This window comes from Schistocerca nitens, chromosome 3, assembly GCF_023898315.1.
Source record: "Schistocerca nitens isolate TAMUIC-IGC-003100 chromosome 3, iqSchNite1.1, whole genome shotgun sequence".
NCBI lineage: Eukaryota > Metazoa > Arthropoda > Insecta > Orthoptera > Acrididae > Schistocerca > Schistocerca nitens.
The window spans coordinates 879,770,875-879,789,970 of NC_064616.1; the positions used below are offsets into that span (position 1 = coordinate 879,770,875).

Consider the following 19,096-nt stretch of genomic DNA (forward strand, 5'->3'; position numbering starts at 1 on the left):
CTCCACAGTACTGAGGCAATGTTGCTACATATGAAGGTTCCAGATGCATCCAACATGGGTGTTACTTTCAAGTGTGCTGTTACTGTAAATATGCATGTGCTACATGTGCAAAATGTGAATATAAGAGTAATGATAGTGAATAAAACTGTAAAGGAAATTAATCAAACTGAAATCAGTGTGCAATGTGTATTTAGAAAAAATAGGATTAAAATTTATTTTTTAAAATAAAAAAAGGAATCTTGAATCAATAGACAGGTTGAGAAGGAAAAACTACAAAAAAATATCTACTAGGACTCTCAGTGTTTTGATTTCCATTGAGTAAAATATACCTAGTTTTACATTCAAGCCTTCACTTTTACTGCTTTTTAAAGTCATGTGGTATAAAATATCACAAAACAGATTAGTTTTATTCTGCTGATAACTGTGTCATTGTGACAGCAATCCTGCTCAGTACACGAACAACTGTTGAATTCAACAACGTAACTAACAAGGGAACCTCCCCATCACACCCGTCTCAGATTTAGTTATAAGTTGGTGCAGTTGATAGGCCTTGAAAAATTGAACACAGAGAAAACAAGAAGAAGTTGTGTGGAACTATGAAAAAAATACGCAAAACATACAAACTGAGCAGTCCATGCGCAAGATATGCAACATCAAGGATAATGTGAGCTCAGGAGCGCCATGGTTCCGTGGTTAGCGTGAGCAGCTGAGGAGTGAGAGGTCCCTGGTTCAAGTCTTTCCTCGAGTGAAAATTTTACTTTCTTTATTTTTGCAAAGTTATGATCTGTCCATTCGTTCATTGACATCTCTGTTCACTGTAATAAGTTTAATGTCTGTGTTTTGCGACCGCACCACAAAACTGTGCGATTAGTAGCCGAAAGGACGTGCCTCTCCAATGGGAATCAAAAACATTTGATCGCAAGGTCATAGGTCAACCGATTCCTCCACAGGAAAACACGTCTGATACATTCTATACGACACTGGTGACGGCATATGCGTCACATGACAGGAATATGTTGTCGACCCACCTAACTTGTACCCTTGGCGAATGGTTAAAAAGATTCTTCTACCTTGTCCGATTTAGGTTTTCTTGTGGATGTGATAATCACTCCAAAAAAGTGATGAAAACATAAGAGTTTGTCACATAAACTGCAACAAATGAATGCAACAGTTTCACAGTCTCACAGTTTTCCCTGTGCTCAATTATTTGTGTGCACAGGTTACCAGATGGAGACAAAACAGTATTTCACAACCACATGGAGGAACTTTTGGAAGAAATTCTCTCTCCCAATGAAAATATAATTGTATGTTGTGACTTCAATATTAATTTTTCAAAATCCAATAAATTCAAAGACGATTATTTCAAAAAAACAACAACCTCTGCAGACCAGATTTTGTTAAATACACGCAAATCTGCCTATAACATACAAGTGGTAAACACAGGTATTCCTGATCACTAACCTCAAATTCTTACAATGAATGCTGCAGGAAACTCAAAAACTCAATGGAATAAGATGCACTGTTAGGAGTTTTCAATACAGAAAATGTGGAATATTTTTGTTTTCCCCTGAAGAGTAAAAACTGGAATGATGTAAGAGGGCTGTTCGAACAGTAAAGTGACTTTTCAAATTGCGTGCACAACGTACATTTGAATATCGATTTATTTTTTTATTTTTTTGTTATGTTGGTATACATGTCCCACACATATGTTCACAGTTTCAAGTGTACAGCATAGTATGTTCGTTTTTGACAGATCGAAAAGTTGAATGTGTTTTAATGTGATCGACAATTTTCAATTATTATAAAAAATGGAGCAAAGAATATGCATCAAATTTTGTGTGAAAAATGGAATCAAGTGCTCTAAAACACTTGAAAGGTTGACAGTGGCATATGGTGAGTCTGTTCTAAGTTTAAAAAAATGTTTACAAGTGGGACAAGCTCTTTCAAGATGGCCAAGAAGATGCCAATGACAAACCTCGCTCTGGATGCACCACACATCAACAACAGATGATAACATCGAAGCTGCAAAGAAAATTGGTTTGGAAAATCATTTAATTACCATAAGAGGAGTTGTTGAGGATGTTGTCATATCGGTCAGCTCGTGTTGTGCAATTTTTTCGGATGTTTTGGGCGCCAGATGTGTGTCAGCGAAGTTTGTTCAAGAACTTCTCGATTTTGAACAGAAGAACCATCCCATAAGCTTTGCTCAGCAGCTATTGAATGACGTCAATGATGATCCTGATTTGCTCAAGAGGGTCATAACTGGTTTGAAACATGGGTTTACAGTTATAACGTCAAAATCAAAGCCCAGTCGTCCCAATGGAAGCATCCTGGAGAACCAAGACCGAAAAAAAGCACACCAAGTTCGATCAAATGTCAAAGATTTACTCACTGTTTTTTCCAATTACCGTGGCATAGTGCATCATGAATTTTGCCTGAAGGTCATACGGTCAATAAGGAGTATTAACTTGATGTTGTGCCCCGTTTGTGAGAAGCAATATGCAAAAAATGTCAGGAATCATGGAAAAAAATTCACGGCTTTTGCACCATGACAATGCATCTGTTCATTCATCGTTGCTTGTGAGTGAGTTTTTGGCCAAAAGCAACATGACAATCGTGCCTCACCCATCATATTCACCAGATTTGGCCCTCTGCTTCCTGTTCCCAAAACTGAAGAGACCTATGAAAGGACGAAGATTTTCAATGATTGAGGAAATAAAAACTGCATCGCTGGAAGTACTCAATGCTGTACCAAAAAGTGCTTATGAGAAGTGTTTTGAGGATTGAAAGAAGTGTTGGCACAAGTGTATAGTATCTGAGGGGATTACTTTGAAGGGGACAACATGAATATTGATGAATAAATAAATATTTTTTCATAAAAATATAGCTGCCTTATTTTTTTGAATACACCTCGCATACAACTGTAATGATACCAATGAAAAATATGGTAAGTTTATGGCCACATTTAAGCCATTTTTTAAAGAAATAGCTTTGCCCAAGAAAACAACAATTAACTCTGTTCAAAAAACAAACAAGTTGATTATGAAAGGGATAAGAATATCACATCAAAATAAGAGGAGACTATATGAGTACTCCAAGAAAAATACTAGTCCTGATATTGATACCTATTTCAAAAGATAGAAACAAATACTAACACAATTTATTTCAAAAGCAACAAAAACTACAAAATGATAAAATAATGTGTAATCCCAAGAATAAAACTACAGCAACTTGGCAAATTATAAGAAGAGAAACAGCTGCAAGGTCAGTTAATCATAGTAATTTACAGCTGATTATGAGTAACAAAAAGCTAACTGATCCCAAACACATGGCTACCGCATTCAACCATTATTTCTCAAACAAAACACAGCAGCTGATAAATACACATCATGACACACAGCAAGACAGTGGACAGTAAATTCAGATCAAAAAATTCAAGCAAATACATTATTATGTATCCAGAGACACCAGAGGAATTGTTAAAAATAATTAAAGAATTGTGTAATAAATATTCTATGGGTGCTGATGAGATATCAGTTGCTATCACCAAAGGTAGTGCAACATTTATTGTAGAGCCACTAGCAGACATAGTGAATACATCATTTTAGAGTGGTGGATTTGCAAATAGTCTCAAAACTGCAAAAGTAACACCTCTGCATAAGCAGAGTACAAAATATGAAATTTCCAATTATAGGCCAATTTCAGTTTTGTCAGCCTTCAACAAAATTATTGAAAAAAGTTCCTTAGAAGATAAGCAGGCTTCTTAAATAAAGAAATGTTGATAAATGACCCACAACATGTGTTCAGAAATGGAAATTCAACCCAGTCAGCAAACTGACATTTTAAATGAAATATTAAAAGCAGTAGATGATAAACAACATGTATCTGGAATATATCTTGATCTCAGTAAAACCTTTGATGTTACTGATCATGAAAGTCACTTGTGTAAGTTAATTTATGGAATTAAATGCCACTCTGAAAGATGGATACAATCCTACCTCAATAATCAATGAAAAATTACAGAAGTAAAATAAAAGAGAGAGAAACATAAAAAAAATTTCTTGTTTTTGCAGGAAAAAATAAAGTCTGAAGTCCCCAAGGGTCAGTGCTAGGACCTGTCCTATTTCTGCTTTATGTCAATGACTTTGTTGATAAAATACATGATGGAACCATAGTACTCCTTACAGACAATGCAGATATTTTAATTAAATCACACAGTAAGGAAAATCTGCAAGAAACTGCAACATCAGTTATGAATAGCATAGCACAGTGATTCAAGACCAAAAGGGCTCATTGTAAACTTTGAAAAAATGTGATAGAGGACTTTCAGACCACGTAAAATTTCAATCCTGCAAACCTTGTTTTCATCACTAAAGGAAAAAACGTCTCAAATGTCAGTCATACAAAATTTTTAGGCTTGCATATTCAGGAGGATTTGAAGTGGGAGATGCATCTTACCAATCTAAATAAAAAGCTGAATACACTAATGTATGCTCTTAGGATTCTCATTCAAAATATAAGATGCTCATCAGTGGTGACACTATACTATGGTAGAATACACTGATCATCCAGAACATTACAACCACTGACCTACAATCGATATAAAACTGTCCAGACGATAGCTGCATCACCTGGCGAGGAATCACTGCTAGTGCATACATGCACGGTGCACGCAATATCAGCGAGCATACTGACCATGTATAGAATGGGGAAGGCATGCGATCTGAGATCAACCGAGGGCAGATTGTGATGGCCCATAGGCTTGGCACGAGCATTTCATAAACTGCACGACTTGACTACTTGTCTGATGTTCAAGCAGTGCTGTGGTGAGTGTCTTGAACATGTGGTGAAACCAAGGTGGAACCTGCCAAGACGCTATGACGTTGGACAGCCACTCCTCATTACAGACGTCAAACTTCTTTTCTGATTGCATCCTAGTCACTGTGTCTAAAGTCTAACGATTTCTCATTGCATATGATTCCCTATGTTCCCAACAAAGAGTTCGATACATGGCATGTCCAAAGTAAGTCACTTGTTTATGGCTCATTAGTTACAGTTTTTACATAAGTTCAGGTGCTGCTGCTCCTATAGTCATCATTATTTAATCACTCAACAACAAAGTTATCAGTTACATTATTATTAACATAATTGGAGATGAAGATCTAAAATTAGTACATAGGTAATATGTAAACCTAATAAGGATCTCATTTGCCTTCTCTCAAGCACACCCTTCACATTTGTTAAATTGGTAATATAGTTGCCATAGAAATATAATAAGGGTAACAGAAAGAAACTAAAATAATAAATCTGGATTGTCTCACTAGCTCCTCCGTACTTAATAGAGGGCATGGCATAAATGTGTGGTGAAGGATACTTTTGGTACCACTATCATTTACCCACTTCTACACTGCCTCACAAAAAATGTGAAGCACCAAAAACACGTGGTCAGATGTCAGTGTAGTACGCACCAATGGTGGATACGTAACTTATTATAGTTGCAACTCTCTGTGATAGGTAGAATGGTCACCAGAGTGCATTAGTGTTGTTATCAGGCTTGGTAGGGTATATATGGGACGTGTACAGCATCACTGAGTGATCAATGTGAAGGACATGGAGAGGCCACAAACTCATATGTGGCAGTGTTATTAGAACCTTACAGTGTTTCAAAGAGGTCTCATTGTGGACTATTAACCCTTTGGCTGGTACAGACATGCTTGCAAAAAGCTGAGCTGAATGCTGTGTTGTTATCACCCAATCTACCTGTGCTAAGTAGCATGCACCTGGGCTTCTTTCATGACTGACGCTATCCGAACGACCTGTCTTTGCCTGTACTGAATACTTCTGGAGTGCTATCTGCAATGTCTCCTGTCACTAAGATTTGTCACCACCAAGAGGAATATAATTGTGAATGTAAAAATTAGTTTCTGACTTTGAGAGTTGTCAGCAATTTAACTGTTATTAAAAAACCACAGATTTAAAACCTGCTTTTTTCTCCAGTGGTTTCTTATGCCACTTTGATAGCCCATTCTGACTGTTACATGTCACTTTCAATATAAATCAGTAGTTCTGTGTTCCTTCATAGCTATACATCAATAATACCTTCTGTACTGCATGTGCTATTTGCTCCAATAAACAAAGAAATGAACACATTTGGTTTTAGTTATGCTGATATTTTTGAATCATATGCTGATGGTTACTTTCTGTACATGTGCAAATTTTACTATTTTGTTACATCTGACGGATGAAAGCCATCAATGACACAGTTCTCTTTTGTGGTGTTTTGTAGTTAAGATCATCCTGTCACTTCGCATGGCGAACAAAATACACTAACCATCTGTGACATAATTCTCATCTATTGGCATTCACTCTAAACTACATTAAAAACTTTTATGGTATCATGAGATTATTTGATAGTCTCATGGAAAATTTTTCATCAGATTAACTGACTTCTTAATCACTGGAGGAGGACACATTGCATGTCCGTAATAAGTACAATATGTAAACAGTGCATCTATGGAACAGCTTTCATCCTGTTACGAAATTTGGCAATGCATTTCTTAAATTTCTGATAACTTCTTGTCTATCGGAAATGGATAGCATACTTCTCTGTCATGCAGTTAGTAATATTTCATAACTTTAATGTAGATTTCAGAATCAGGCTTACATAATCCAAAATGTTCGCCCTTTCTTGTGTGTTTTCTGGTGCCACCATTCGTCCATTGACTGCCACAAAGGACATGGTGCGTATGAGCCTGGACTGATTATGGAAACATATGAAAACAGTGTTTTGTGTACAGCTATGCAAGAAAATTTTCAAGGCACTGGAAATCAAGGTGTATGAATATTTTTTGTTGGTATACGAATAGGGCAATATCTGTAATAAATGACCATTTATTATTTTAGTGTGTCTGAAGCGATGCGTGCTGCATTTTTAATTTCATGCACTTCACAAAAGAAATAGACATCCCAGCACATCAAACTTACAGTCTGTGTAATTGTCAGCACACGGTATCTTACATGAAGAATGACGGAATGCTTGGATCACAGCCTAACTGACAGTCAAGTCCGGAAGGCAAATCATCAAATGTATAATATGCAGTTGAAACTAATTTTTTTTCCAAGGAAATGTATCATGTAAACTGTGACATCTACAACTATTTTGATGCTGACTAATTCATCCTCACTACTGCTCATCAGTAGCTCCATGATCTGTTCCTCAGTGAAATAGTTAACAAGAAAACAGTGTGATACCAATCCTGATGAATAATAACAACAACCAAAGTCTGATGTGTGCTTAAATGCATCAACAGCACATAGGGCCCAGAGCTGTGACATGACTATACCTGTCAATAGTGCTCGAAGGATGGCAACGTCAATAATGCTCAAGGAAAACCCAGAGGCCATGCTTAAACTTACTAACAGTACCCTGGGGAGCACAGGTGCCTGTCAAGTTAATTCATTAATGGAAAGCAAAGGATTTTAATCATTAATGCAAGGATGTTGTCCTGCAGCAAAATTCCACTGTTTGCTGTGAACTTCTTTGGATGTTTTCTTCAGATAGTATTATATGTGTGATGAGATGATGCTCACGGGGAGTAAACTATTTTGGCCATAGTCTATCCGTCTTGGATGAATTTATAATAAACGAGTGCTGCTCAACAAAAATAGTAACTGCACTTTTCTTTTGCTTTTGACAATGCAAAATCCCACATCTTTTGACAAATTATTATGTTCTATTAACAAATCCTTTGTCTCACTTTAGAGCCATAGAGGAATGTCAGGTTTCATCATAGTTTTCATAAAGTTCATATCTATGTCTGCTATTGCAAAGGGATTGTTTGCCATTTAAGTTTTTTTGTTCAGTAAACTACATTGCTGGAAACCTGTGTTAAATAAATCTGATACATTTTCAAAATATTATCCTGAATGCTTTGAACACTCCCATTTGATACACATAAGTGAGATGCAACCTCAATGAATCTTTTGTCATCTGTCTGCCTGGATGATTTTATGACTAGAGTCAATATTTCTGTCACAGATAAAGTAGAAAGATGGCTGTACAGCTACAATCTTTGTGCCAGTCTAACATTTGAGGTATTTTTATTAATTAATTTCTGTAGGCTCCTTTCTATATCCTCTGTATAGTGGTTTCTGTAGCAGTATACTGAATATGATGATCTCATACCGTTTAGTAAAAGACATTCCAAAATACGATGATGCAAAAATGCTGGTATTGCTATGGCACTGATTACTGAGTTGCTTTAATCTGCACAGTACTCAAAATCACTGCTGCAATCCAAGAGTTACTGATTTGAGGAGTATGAAATCCCAGTTGGTGATCATCCTATCACAATTTGTACACTAAGTTTCACAAACTTTTTGATTTTTACTATATATGCTCTGTGGGTGTCCCCATAATAACATATCAGTACAAAATACATTTTCAAGTGTTCAGTTGTGCTACAAATTCTATTTATGACAATATTTCAAAGACTGACACAGTAATAATCTTCTGGTGCTCAAAATGATTATTTTGATGTGCTCACTGTCTGGGCTCCAACCAGACTGATGGTTTGTCATTTCTGTCTCTTTCTGGTGTGTTAATACGTAGTTGGAATCACATTTTTTAAAAAAATTATACAAATTTCTTACATTAATGTGAAAATTATTATATATTTTATTCAAGATCCAAAAATAAGAGCTAGTTTTATATTTCTGAGCTCTTAGTAAGCAAAGTACAAAAGTGACAGTCAAGTGCAGTCTAGTTTTATCACTCTGTATTAAAAAATGAAGAAAACAAAAATTGTTCTGTTACAGACCTATATGAGCTCTATTCTAACTTTATATACTTCCACAGTCCAGTATTAACACAAATTGGACTTAATATAGTACAATGGAAACCTATAGCAAAAAGAACTGAACTTTAATTAGAAACCAAAGGTATCTCAAGGCCGTGTTATTTCTCACAGGAGTAAGACATCATTGGCAGTATAATTAAAATTATTTCACCAAACTATTATACTGGCAGAAAAAGTGAATCCAACAGGAAAATAGACCAATTATAATATTCTTCATCAAATCCCTGAAATCCCTACAGTATCAGCCACTTCAAACAACAGTTGTCAGTATTGAGAAAATCTATTCTGTGGATGTAATTACCTTCCACTTTCCCTAGGGACACATGCTTACAAAGACAACTGTAGCAGCAAACGAGTGAACAAAAGTATAAAGTTCTTCCTGCACTCTGAACTGAATATCCTCATACATGTCTTATCCTCACTAAAGTACAGTATGGAAACTACACAATAACCACACATTGTAGAAAATTTTCTATTTGCAAGGTATTGTTTGTAATAGCAGAACTAATCTCCTGCCAAATCAGTGAGAAAGAACACTGTTCCTTCTCATACTTCTCAGCACCAAGGCTGAAAACAAAATTGGTAATATTGTTTATTTTTATGGTCTACTTTTTCCAGATATCTAACACTGATTCTCACTGTACACCCTTAACAGTCTACATGAATGTGAACTGTAGTAAAAAATAGCAACAAAAACTGTAATAAATAATAGTAACAAAGACATTATCCTGGAAATCTAAAACTGCACAGTTATGACATGAGACTTCACATTATGCTATGAACAGAAATTTGTGCAGTATAAACATAGCTTAGTGATTACCTGTCAACCGCTGCTCCAGTTGGCATACTTCTTGCAAATCCCTTCACACCAGTGCGCTTGAAATAAGGTATACATTCTAAGTTGGCAGCTAATACAGCAAGGGAGTCTGAAGGTGTAACAAAACATGCTTTTTTCCCAAGAATCATGTTACGGTCCTAAAAAAATTATAAGTCACAGTTACTGGTAAAGTACATGTTGATATATACACTCAAAATTTCAGGATAGCTAATGGTACTTACCCCATCACCATCAAATGCAGCTCCAAAATCATATTCTCCTGCTTTCATAGCATTCACCAAATCAGCAGCATAAGTAAGATTAGGATCAGGATGATGCCCACCAAAATCTTCTAAGGGAACTGCATTCACTACACTATCTGCAGGTGCTCCAAGTTCTTTTACAAATATCTGGCTAGCATATGGTCCAGTAACTAGAAAAAAATCATAAGAAAATAAGCTAACCACAAACTCTTTCCACATAAAGGTACAGAACAGAGAACTTAATCACCATACCTCCATGTAAACAGTTGATGAGAATGCTGAAGGGCTTCCCAGTACTGTCACCTTTAATCAGTGCTCTCAAGGCAGAGAAATCAAAAATTTCTTTCATATAGGTAACATAATGCTCAACAGAATCTATCACTTCAACTTCAAACTTTTGGTTGTCAACCTGTGAAAAATATAAGTAAACATTACTAACAAAGAGGTACAAAACAATAGTCCAAAATGTTAAACTCCCAAAAATCAGCAAATTGTCGATTAATATTGTTTTATGACCTTGTGACACAGATACAGTGAATTTGCAAATAAAAATAAACAAACAATTTTCCTGTCAAATAATATAGCTCCTCCAATCATTCAGATACAAAACATTCTGGGACACTATCTGACAAATACAGGTAATCCCCAGTACTCATTAAGACATTCTGCAAAACACTTCTTTCCATGTGTATGCAGCATTCCTTTTACATTTTTGATGCTAGTATTTGTCTGTTCTTATATTGTATGTACTTCTTCAGTTCTTCATCCTTAATACATCTGACATCCTTCATAAACAATTTTATGTATACAGGGTGAATTACCTAAAACTTGCACTGTGGATATTGCAAAATGGGAAGTGCTATTCATGTGCAGTTTTCACAGAATGGATTGGTAGTCAGGGGCCTGTACTGTTATCCTGTAAACAGAGTGCAATAACACTTATAAAGTGTATTTTTGTGCAAACAAACGCTTTTTACATGAAACAATGCCTACTGACATTACCAAACTAAATGTAGGGTAAATTAGAATGTCAGTGGCATTTGATGCAGAAGTCTAGAGCAAGTTGTTTATGAGGCATTGTATTGTGTAAAGTTTCCACACTGACACTTGTACAATACCTGTGGTGGCACACACAAAGTCAATACTAATGCATACACTAGCTATGTGAATTCTGACCACCAACAAGACAACTGGTTGTATTCAAAATGAACACTGGCAGCAGCAATACAAATTTCCAATCTGATACGAAATGACTGCTGCACACGTGCTAGCATTTTATTGGAGAAGTCTGAGCAGGTTCTGTTAATACATCATTGTATATCTTTTGGATCAGTTAGTATGTCCTTGTAGAAAGCAGTTTTCAGATTTCCCACAGAAAAACATCTGGGAATTCTAAGTCTGTCATCTCTCTATTTATATTACACTGTGGCATTTGTTGCTGACAATAGTGAACCACTCAGAAGAAACTATAAAATTAATTCAGTGAACACAGGATGGAAAAATAAATGCATTTTGATAACAACTTCCTTAAGCATTGTATGGAAGAGTGTGCATTATTCAGCAGAACTGACAAAACTGAATAATAAACCCCAGATCTTTAAATCTATCTTGAAAGGTTTCCTTGTGGCAGTTTTTTCTTTCTTTCTTTCTTTCTTTTTTTTTTTTTTTACAAGGGTTCCCCACAGTAGTTGGAAACTTTTCTCTGTAATTTATTAATATACTTCCTCTCTTTCTTCCATGTTTTTTTAATTCTTTAGTTTCTTTCTTTTATTAATTTTATAATTAGCATTCTTGAAGAATGTACTGACTCATTCCATGGTTAAGTAACATTGGCTCACAGGGCCCCACTGAACCCGATAAATAAATAAATAAATAAATAAACAAAAGTGTCAAAAATGCTAATCCATCTTCGTTGTCAGCTACTACACGAGAGGCAATAGCACATAACCAGCAGGTTTACAGTTAAAATTTCAGAGGCATATGTTCCAAGAGGAGACAAGGCACATATTACCTCCCCACACATCTCGCAAAATGATGGTACCATCCGAGTAGTGTGATCTAATTTTGAGGGTAGCTGACGGTAGTTCTTCCTGCATATCATTAATGAATGGAAATGCAAGAAAGAAGAAATGATAGTAGTATACACAGTACCTCCCTCCCCCTTCCCCCCACACAATGCACACACAAAAACAACAAAGTGGTTCATAGGGTCTAGTTAATGCAGACCAGACTACTAAATAAACTGCATTGGCTATAGAGTCAATGTCTGCCTAGAACAAAGCTGCAAATGGCAAGAAAGACAGTAAAATCTGTTGAGACTAGGAAGAAGTTCTTTTGTAACTAACTGCTAACTTTTAAGTTTTAATTACTAGAGTAAACAACATGATGATAAAGTACTATCTGTGAAATTATCATAAATATGGAAGTGTCATCTACTGTATATAACATATGACAAAATAAACATTACTATACTGATGATATTTCTTTTAAAACATCATCTCTTTAGATAATTTTGATGTTTTGAAGCATGATGGACAAAATTTATTAATCCATCATGCTACTGGTAATCCCATCTTTTCTTAGAGATCAATACTATAATTTTTATTAACAATAGAAATGGCAGTCCGCAGAACTTCCACTCTGCCCACTGAAAATATGAGTATTGCTTACTTTAGAAGGACAAACTAGAATGCTATGAATAAAGAAACACTTCTGTGCTCATAAAATATCGTACTACCATGACAGTATAAAGTTTCTAATGGCTGAGGTGCATAACACTTTTACTAATAGTTTTTTAAAAAACTATCATACTTTTAACAGAAACATTACTTAGCTGTGTGTGCATTTATGCAAAACGGCATACAACAACTTAAATCACAGCAAAACCAATGAAACAATTTCACACAAAAACTATGCATTTTCAGTGTTTTTGATTTTCAAGTACAACTCAGTGAACAAGGAAACTTCTTCATGAAATACAATACAGTTAAAATGTTGTAACTAATCAAATTCTGGCACAGTGCAAATTATCTGGAGTTTGGAAATAGATGATTACCTACACCAGTTTTTTGATGGCCAAATTTTATTTCAGTAAAATGTGAATGAAAGAACACAGTATAGTAAAAAACTTTAAAATTATGTATAACCATTGCCTGAACAATTACAAAGGCAATTATACTGTTCATAAATTTAGACTTCTGGGGTGAGTGGTAACTTCAACACTTGTGATAATTTTATATAAATGTGTTACTAATTGCCATGCAATGAAAAATCATGCACAGAAGTAAAGTAATAACTTACTGTGAAAGCCTGACTTCCACATTTTGAAATGTCAACCTTCAAGTTTGGGACAATACTGTACGAGCTTAAAGTTTTTGAAAGCTCAAAAATTGCATTTGTTACACCATCTGGTGCTGGCCCTGTAGACATAAGGAAATATGTGAATGAAACATACTAAAAAATCTACTTTTCAGCTAGTTAAATAATTTGGATGAACAAGATCATAATATATGAAAAAAACAGGAGTGTTGCACATCAAGTTCTATCTATAAGCAAAATCACATGTCAGTCACATACCCAAGAATAGATAAAAAACACATTCATGCACATACAAAACAGCAAAAAATTTTGTACATATAACACAACATAAAGCTCTCATTTATGGTCTATGTCTTTGACTGTTGATCATTCAAGAGATACTACTTGATAAATATTACTAACTATAATCACTCAGTTTTTAGAAAATGGACGGAGGCAAAAAATGAAAACTGGAACCACCGAAAGATGGTAGACTTTTTCCTTGTTACACAAGCCATAACATTATCCCCTCACAAACAAACAACATTCAAAGGCAATTTCTGAATCAGAAGCTATGCATAATCTTTCCCAAACTGTATTTGACATTGCTCTTACCTACTTTGTACAACTGAGCAGAAATGCTAATCATTTGCATATCTAAACACACACTGGAACACTTCTAAGCCAATTACATGCTTGCTGCATGCCACCTTCATGGTGTTGCAATTTTAATAGCCAACAGTGTACATAACTGCAATGGAGAAGTCTAGAGTATCACTTTCTTCAGTTAAAAAATAATATAACTGGCAGATATTAGAGATGAAATATGGTATCTTTGAGGATCAGCTGACTTACACACAAGTATGTGTGTTTCAAAACCATATAAATAATAATAATAATTAAAAAAACATGTAATAAATACAAGGTACATGACACTTCATGGGAAAATAAATTTGAAATTAAGTTTTATGCTAAACTTACTGGGAATTTCACCAGATGCTGAAACCATGTTGACCCTCAATTTTATGACAACAGTGTTTTAGACAATTCCTACTCATAATCTTTATTATGGTGTCACACAGATTAATGCAGTTGTTAACATTCAGTGTGTGCAATTGTTAACATTCAGTTCATATTTTATAAACTTCTGTTTACAAGTACACTAACTTAAATCACAATGTAAAACAAGAAAGGTGTATAAGGTAATAGAAAAACTGAAATGAATGCTTTTAGTGTTTCAGGAGGAAAGAGTTACGAGTAATTCTTATCATGGAAGCAAGTAGTTTTCAAAATCACTGATATGGAAACAGTCTCTGCCAGTCCATTTTATACAGATGGTTGCACGACCTCAGCTGTTCAATATAAAATGTAGAATCAAAACACCTTCAGCTGTCTAAATTTCCAGCTGCTGTTTTATTTTTATTTTGACTGGACCAGAGATGGAATTCTTCCTACCTGTAAGTGAGGTGGTTGAAGGTGGCATAATGTCGTGTTTAAACTGGTTGTTCAAATAAAATAACCACCAGAAATTTAGACAGCTAAACGTGTTTTGGTTCAGCATCTGACATATGTTTCACATGGAAAGTTGTTTTATGCATATTTAAAGTGCAGAGCCAATTTGCCACAAGGTAACTGACTAATAGTGCCCCATGACATAGTGTTTTCTTTTTTTTAATTAAAAAAATGGAAAAACAAGGTAATTTGTTACTCTGACTGCAAGGATACCCTGCCTTAAGTGTGCTTCATCTATGTAATGGAAGAGGTTGTATGGCAAAAATATGTCTATTTCCTCATTCATGTGCATGATCTCTATGATTCTCTTTGCTGGAATAGCTGGGAAACACACAGGTAAACAACAGAACAACATGTGCCATGAGTGACGCAAACACAAAGATGGGAAAAATTTATAACAATTGATTAACAAACCCTATAAAATGTGTGTATAACATATACAAGTATATCAAGGCAGTGTGTGTGATCTGTCAGCCTGGGCAAATGTGGGTACTGAATGGATACTCGGCCAGACAGCAAAGATGTCAGTGGTTCTTCAAGTCATGGGACAAAGTCACAGTGGATCTGAAGGCAATATATTTACATAAAATCTTTTGGTAGAAAGCACTATGTTTGGGCTCTTAGACACACACAACTCAGACTGGCCATACTGTCAACAACAACCATAAACCACATTCTTACCTCCATTTGATACGTTGAACTTTATTCCAAAATCCTTATCTGGTCCACCAGGGTTGTGACTGGCAGTGAGAATAATGGCCCCTGTTGCTTTGTGTGTCCTAATGAGAGCGGAAACTGCTGGTGTGGATAAAATACCATTTTGTCCAACAAAGAGCTTTGAAACCTAAAACAAAATTGATCAACATTGTGTCAATAAAATAGTTTAAAAACCTGAATCTTATTAAACATTACTAATGTATCATAAACACCTTGATTTTTGCAGATCAATGAGCATATCAATAAATACGGAAACATACCAGCAATCTCAGCCATGTACAAATTTTTACACATTTACATGACAGTAAATTGATGTGAACTTGTGCTGACTGCTGGTACATTAGTTCTGGTGGACATGCTTTGACAGTGAATTGTTATTCTTGTCAAGTCATCAACAGTTACTCTGCCCAAGTTCAATACCTTCAGAATTAACCATCAACGATTATTACTGTATTGAGAATACTAGATGTCAGCACCGCTTTTGTGCATCCCCCAATACTAAGTCATAGGTCATGGTTACAACATAGTTCACTAACATTTTCTTTATGAAATTATGCAGTATTTAGTTACAATGTATTGGGAATGACCTGATGATCAGAGCAGCATGTGAAATTCTGAACACAAATGAAGTTCCCACCACTTATCACAATGTACCTCTCATGAATTTCCTACTTTTGTTCTGGTCCATTACACCTAAATGTCTGTAGTAATATTACTGCAGAACGCTAATAATTTTAACTTTAATCATCTAATTTCAGTAATTTGATTTCAATAGATTACATTGTTGGTTCTCCCCCATCCTAGACACACAACAGAAACAGCATTCAAACAGGAGGGAAAAAATGTGACGCTGTCACGTTATTAGAACGTATAAAATGTTGGCCACTAAAATAAAAAATCGAAAACCTAGCTGAATACATAATATATACGCTCACTGACAGTAGACCTTCTTTCCTAAATACAACTCATCTGCGAATTCCATGGTCGAGCATAATTCTTAATTACAGTAATGTCATTGTGAGCATGCAGTAAACATGACATACCACATGTATCACCGGTGCACTGTTTAATCTGCTACGAACCTTATTTGCTGCACAGATTTTGATGATCTTGTCAACAGCTTCTTTACAATAGTACCTCCCATCTCCTCCAACGATTAACGTGGAACCTTGTAGTTTGTCGCCCAGGGAATTAAGAATACTCTGCACAAAATTTTCTGTATAATTTGGTTGCTGAAAAACTTTGACAGCTTTACGTAAACCACTTGTTCCCGGCTTCTGGTCGCCGAAAGCATTTGTTTTCACATTTTCCACATTTAACGACATCTCTGACCACTAACCACCTTCACACTTTCACACTTAACCGGCGCTCTCTCAAGTGCCTATATATACGCTCTCTCACACATACTTATAGCAGACACACACACAGTTTCTTATCTCATTGCGAAGGGCGTTTGAAGGTGATTTACCAGAGTTTGCACTAGAGGACGCGGACTGGTTCTTAATGTGAGTCTCTTCAAGTTCAAAATTGCACGAATATCACAACAATTTGCGCCATGAAATCTTAGCAGAAATTCCGGTGCGGCATAGTGTTAAGTCAGATTGAACAACGCTTGGAGCCGTACTCTCGTGAATTCATACATCAAGGAGATATTGCTCTCACCAATGGGCTTATCAGAATAATGTGTGGTTATATTCTGAATTCTTTTTTGTGTAAACAGCACGTTGATAAAGAAACTTGAAACTCACAACCTTGTGAAAATCTGACGAGCTTTCGAATTCAGCGGCATGCGCATCAGAGTCGCTGACTATTAACTCAAGCAGTTTCCCAGTATCATGAAAGTGGGTGACATCCCTTCAACTTTACTTCCGCAGAAAAATTCCAAGTGAACAATGGGAACGGAATCCGACATTTTCACATCAGTAGCCAACAACCCACTGAGTGAAACAGACAAAAATTGAAAAAAAAAAAATAGGCTTGTTCCGCAATACCCGGTATCTAAAATTACCTAACGGACTTTTTATAGGTGTTTTATGCGATTAACGGTTTTGTTGTCTCGCTCTCACATACAGGGGTTGGGCATAAAATACTGAACCAACGCGAGAAACGCATGAATGAACATAGCCTAAATTCAGATGATAGCCAAGCGTGCAGGTGGCGTTGTCATAATTTACTACGAATGCCACCTGTGCAATGTTCTCGAAACGTTGCAAGTGTCAGTCGTGGCCAAATCACGCACCGTATCGAAGATTTATACTGTATGCAGAGAAAGTGGAAAAACATAATGTGATAAGTTACAACGCGGACGAAAGCCTATGTTGAACGATTACGACGGAGGTCATTGAAGAGAAAACAAAATAAGAGAATGGCAGTTGCAAAATTCACTGTAGCACTCGCGAACCCTCTAACACCAAAACAACACGAACGGAGCTCCATAAGCAGGGAATTGCAGGGCAAGCTGGATTTCCAAATCCACTCATCAGTGATGCTATTGCCCATAAGGGAGAAACATGGTGCCAGAACCATAAAACCTGGACTATGGAATACTGTCATTTGATCAAATAAATCTTGTTTCACAGTCTCCGGCTTCTGGCTTAGGTTGCGCCCCAAGACTGAAACACAGTGTAGGTTTGGTGTTGATCTGAGCAGCCATATCATGGTATTCCAAGGACCTCAAAAAATGGTTCAAATGGCTCTGAGCACTATGGGACTTAACTTCTAAGGTCATCAGTCCCCTAGAACTTAGAACTAATCAAACCCAACCAACTAAGCACACCACACACATCCATGCCCTAGGCAGGATTCGAACCCGCGACCGTAATGTTCGCGCGGTTCCAGACTGTAGCGCCTAGAACCGCTCGGCCATCCCGGCCGGCCAAGGGCCTCACATTTACTCTGCGAGGTCGCATTATTACTAATGACTAAACGACAGCTTTGGCTGATATCTCCGTCCCGTGGTATGATGTTTATTCCCCATTCCCCAGTGATACTAACGCATTGCAAGATGACAGAGACCTTGTTCGCACAGCTCACATAGTCCAGGATTGGTTTTGCGAGCACAAGGTTGAAATGTCGAATATTATTGAGCCTTTGTTGTCTACTCTTGTTGTTGGTTGGCAGCCCTGCAGCCAGGCGACTAGCGCGAGTTTTGGTGTTCTCGTAAAGATAAGTCATTTTAGATCATAAAACATATAGTTTAGTACTGATTACGTGGTAAATAGACATCTATTTGGTGTACCTTTTAAGTGTACCATTAAAGGTTTCATTTTCCTTTACGTAATATAGCAGAAAACGCGAAAAGATCGTACAGTCTTATTTTCTGTTTACGTTTTTGCCGCAGCAAATCTATAGATTTTCGTTTAGTTGTTCCTTGCTCTCTCCAGCAATTTAACTTAGCTTACCTCTTCATTATTTAACTAGCATTTCCGGAAAGTAGCGTAAATTTGAAGTTGTTGTTTCAGAAACTTTGCACTTTTGTTTTCGTTTACGCACAGTTGCGTATAGGCCGAATTTGTGGAACCATATTTTCGTGTTTATCTGTAATTTAACTGACTTATTCTTAATAAACTATTACGTTTATTATGAGTGAAAAGTGCTTGTCTTGCCGTAGAATTGTTAGGTCGGAGCTTTGG

General features: G+C 36.2%; 1 protein-coding gene across 1 annotated transcript in view; it reads right to left on the minus strand.

The window, feature by feature from the left end:
- LOC126248920 (phosphoglucomutase) overlaps nt 1-16,909 on the minus strand; it is a 42,857-nt gene extending 25,948 nt beyond the window's left edge. Inside the window, exons 1-6 of the mRNA XM_049950414.1 lie at nt 16,547-16,909; nt 15,429-15,591; nt 13,239-13,357; nt 10,191-10,347; nt 9,918-10,108; nt 9,679-9,833 (exon numbers count right to left, since the gene is read on the minus strand). Of these exons, the coding sequence (XP_049806371.1) occupies nt 9,679-9,833; nt 9,918-10,108; nt 10,191-10,347; nt 13,239-13,357; nt 15,429-15,591; nt 16,547-16,789 (1,028 nt within the window). The 5' untranslated portion in view covers nt 16,790-16,909. The remainder of the gene's footprint in view (nt 1-9,678; nt 9,834-9,917; nt 10,109-10,190; nt 10,348-13,238; nt 13,358-15,428; nt 15,592-16,546) is intronic.
- Nucleotides 16,910-19,096: the final 2,187 nt, after the last annotated feature.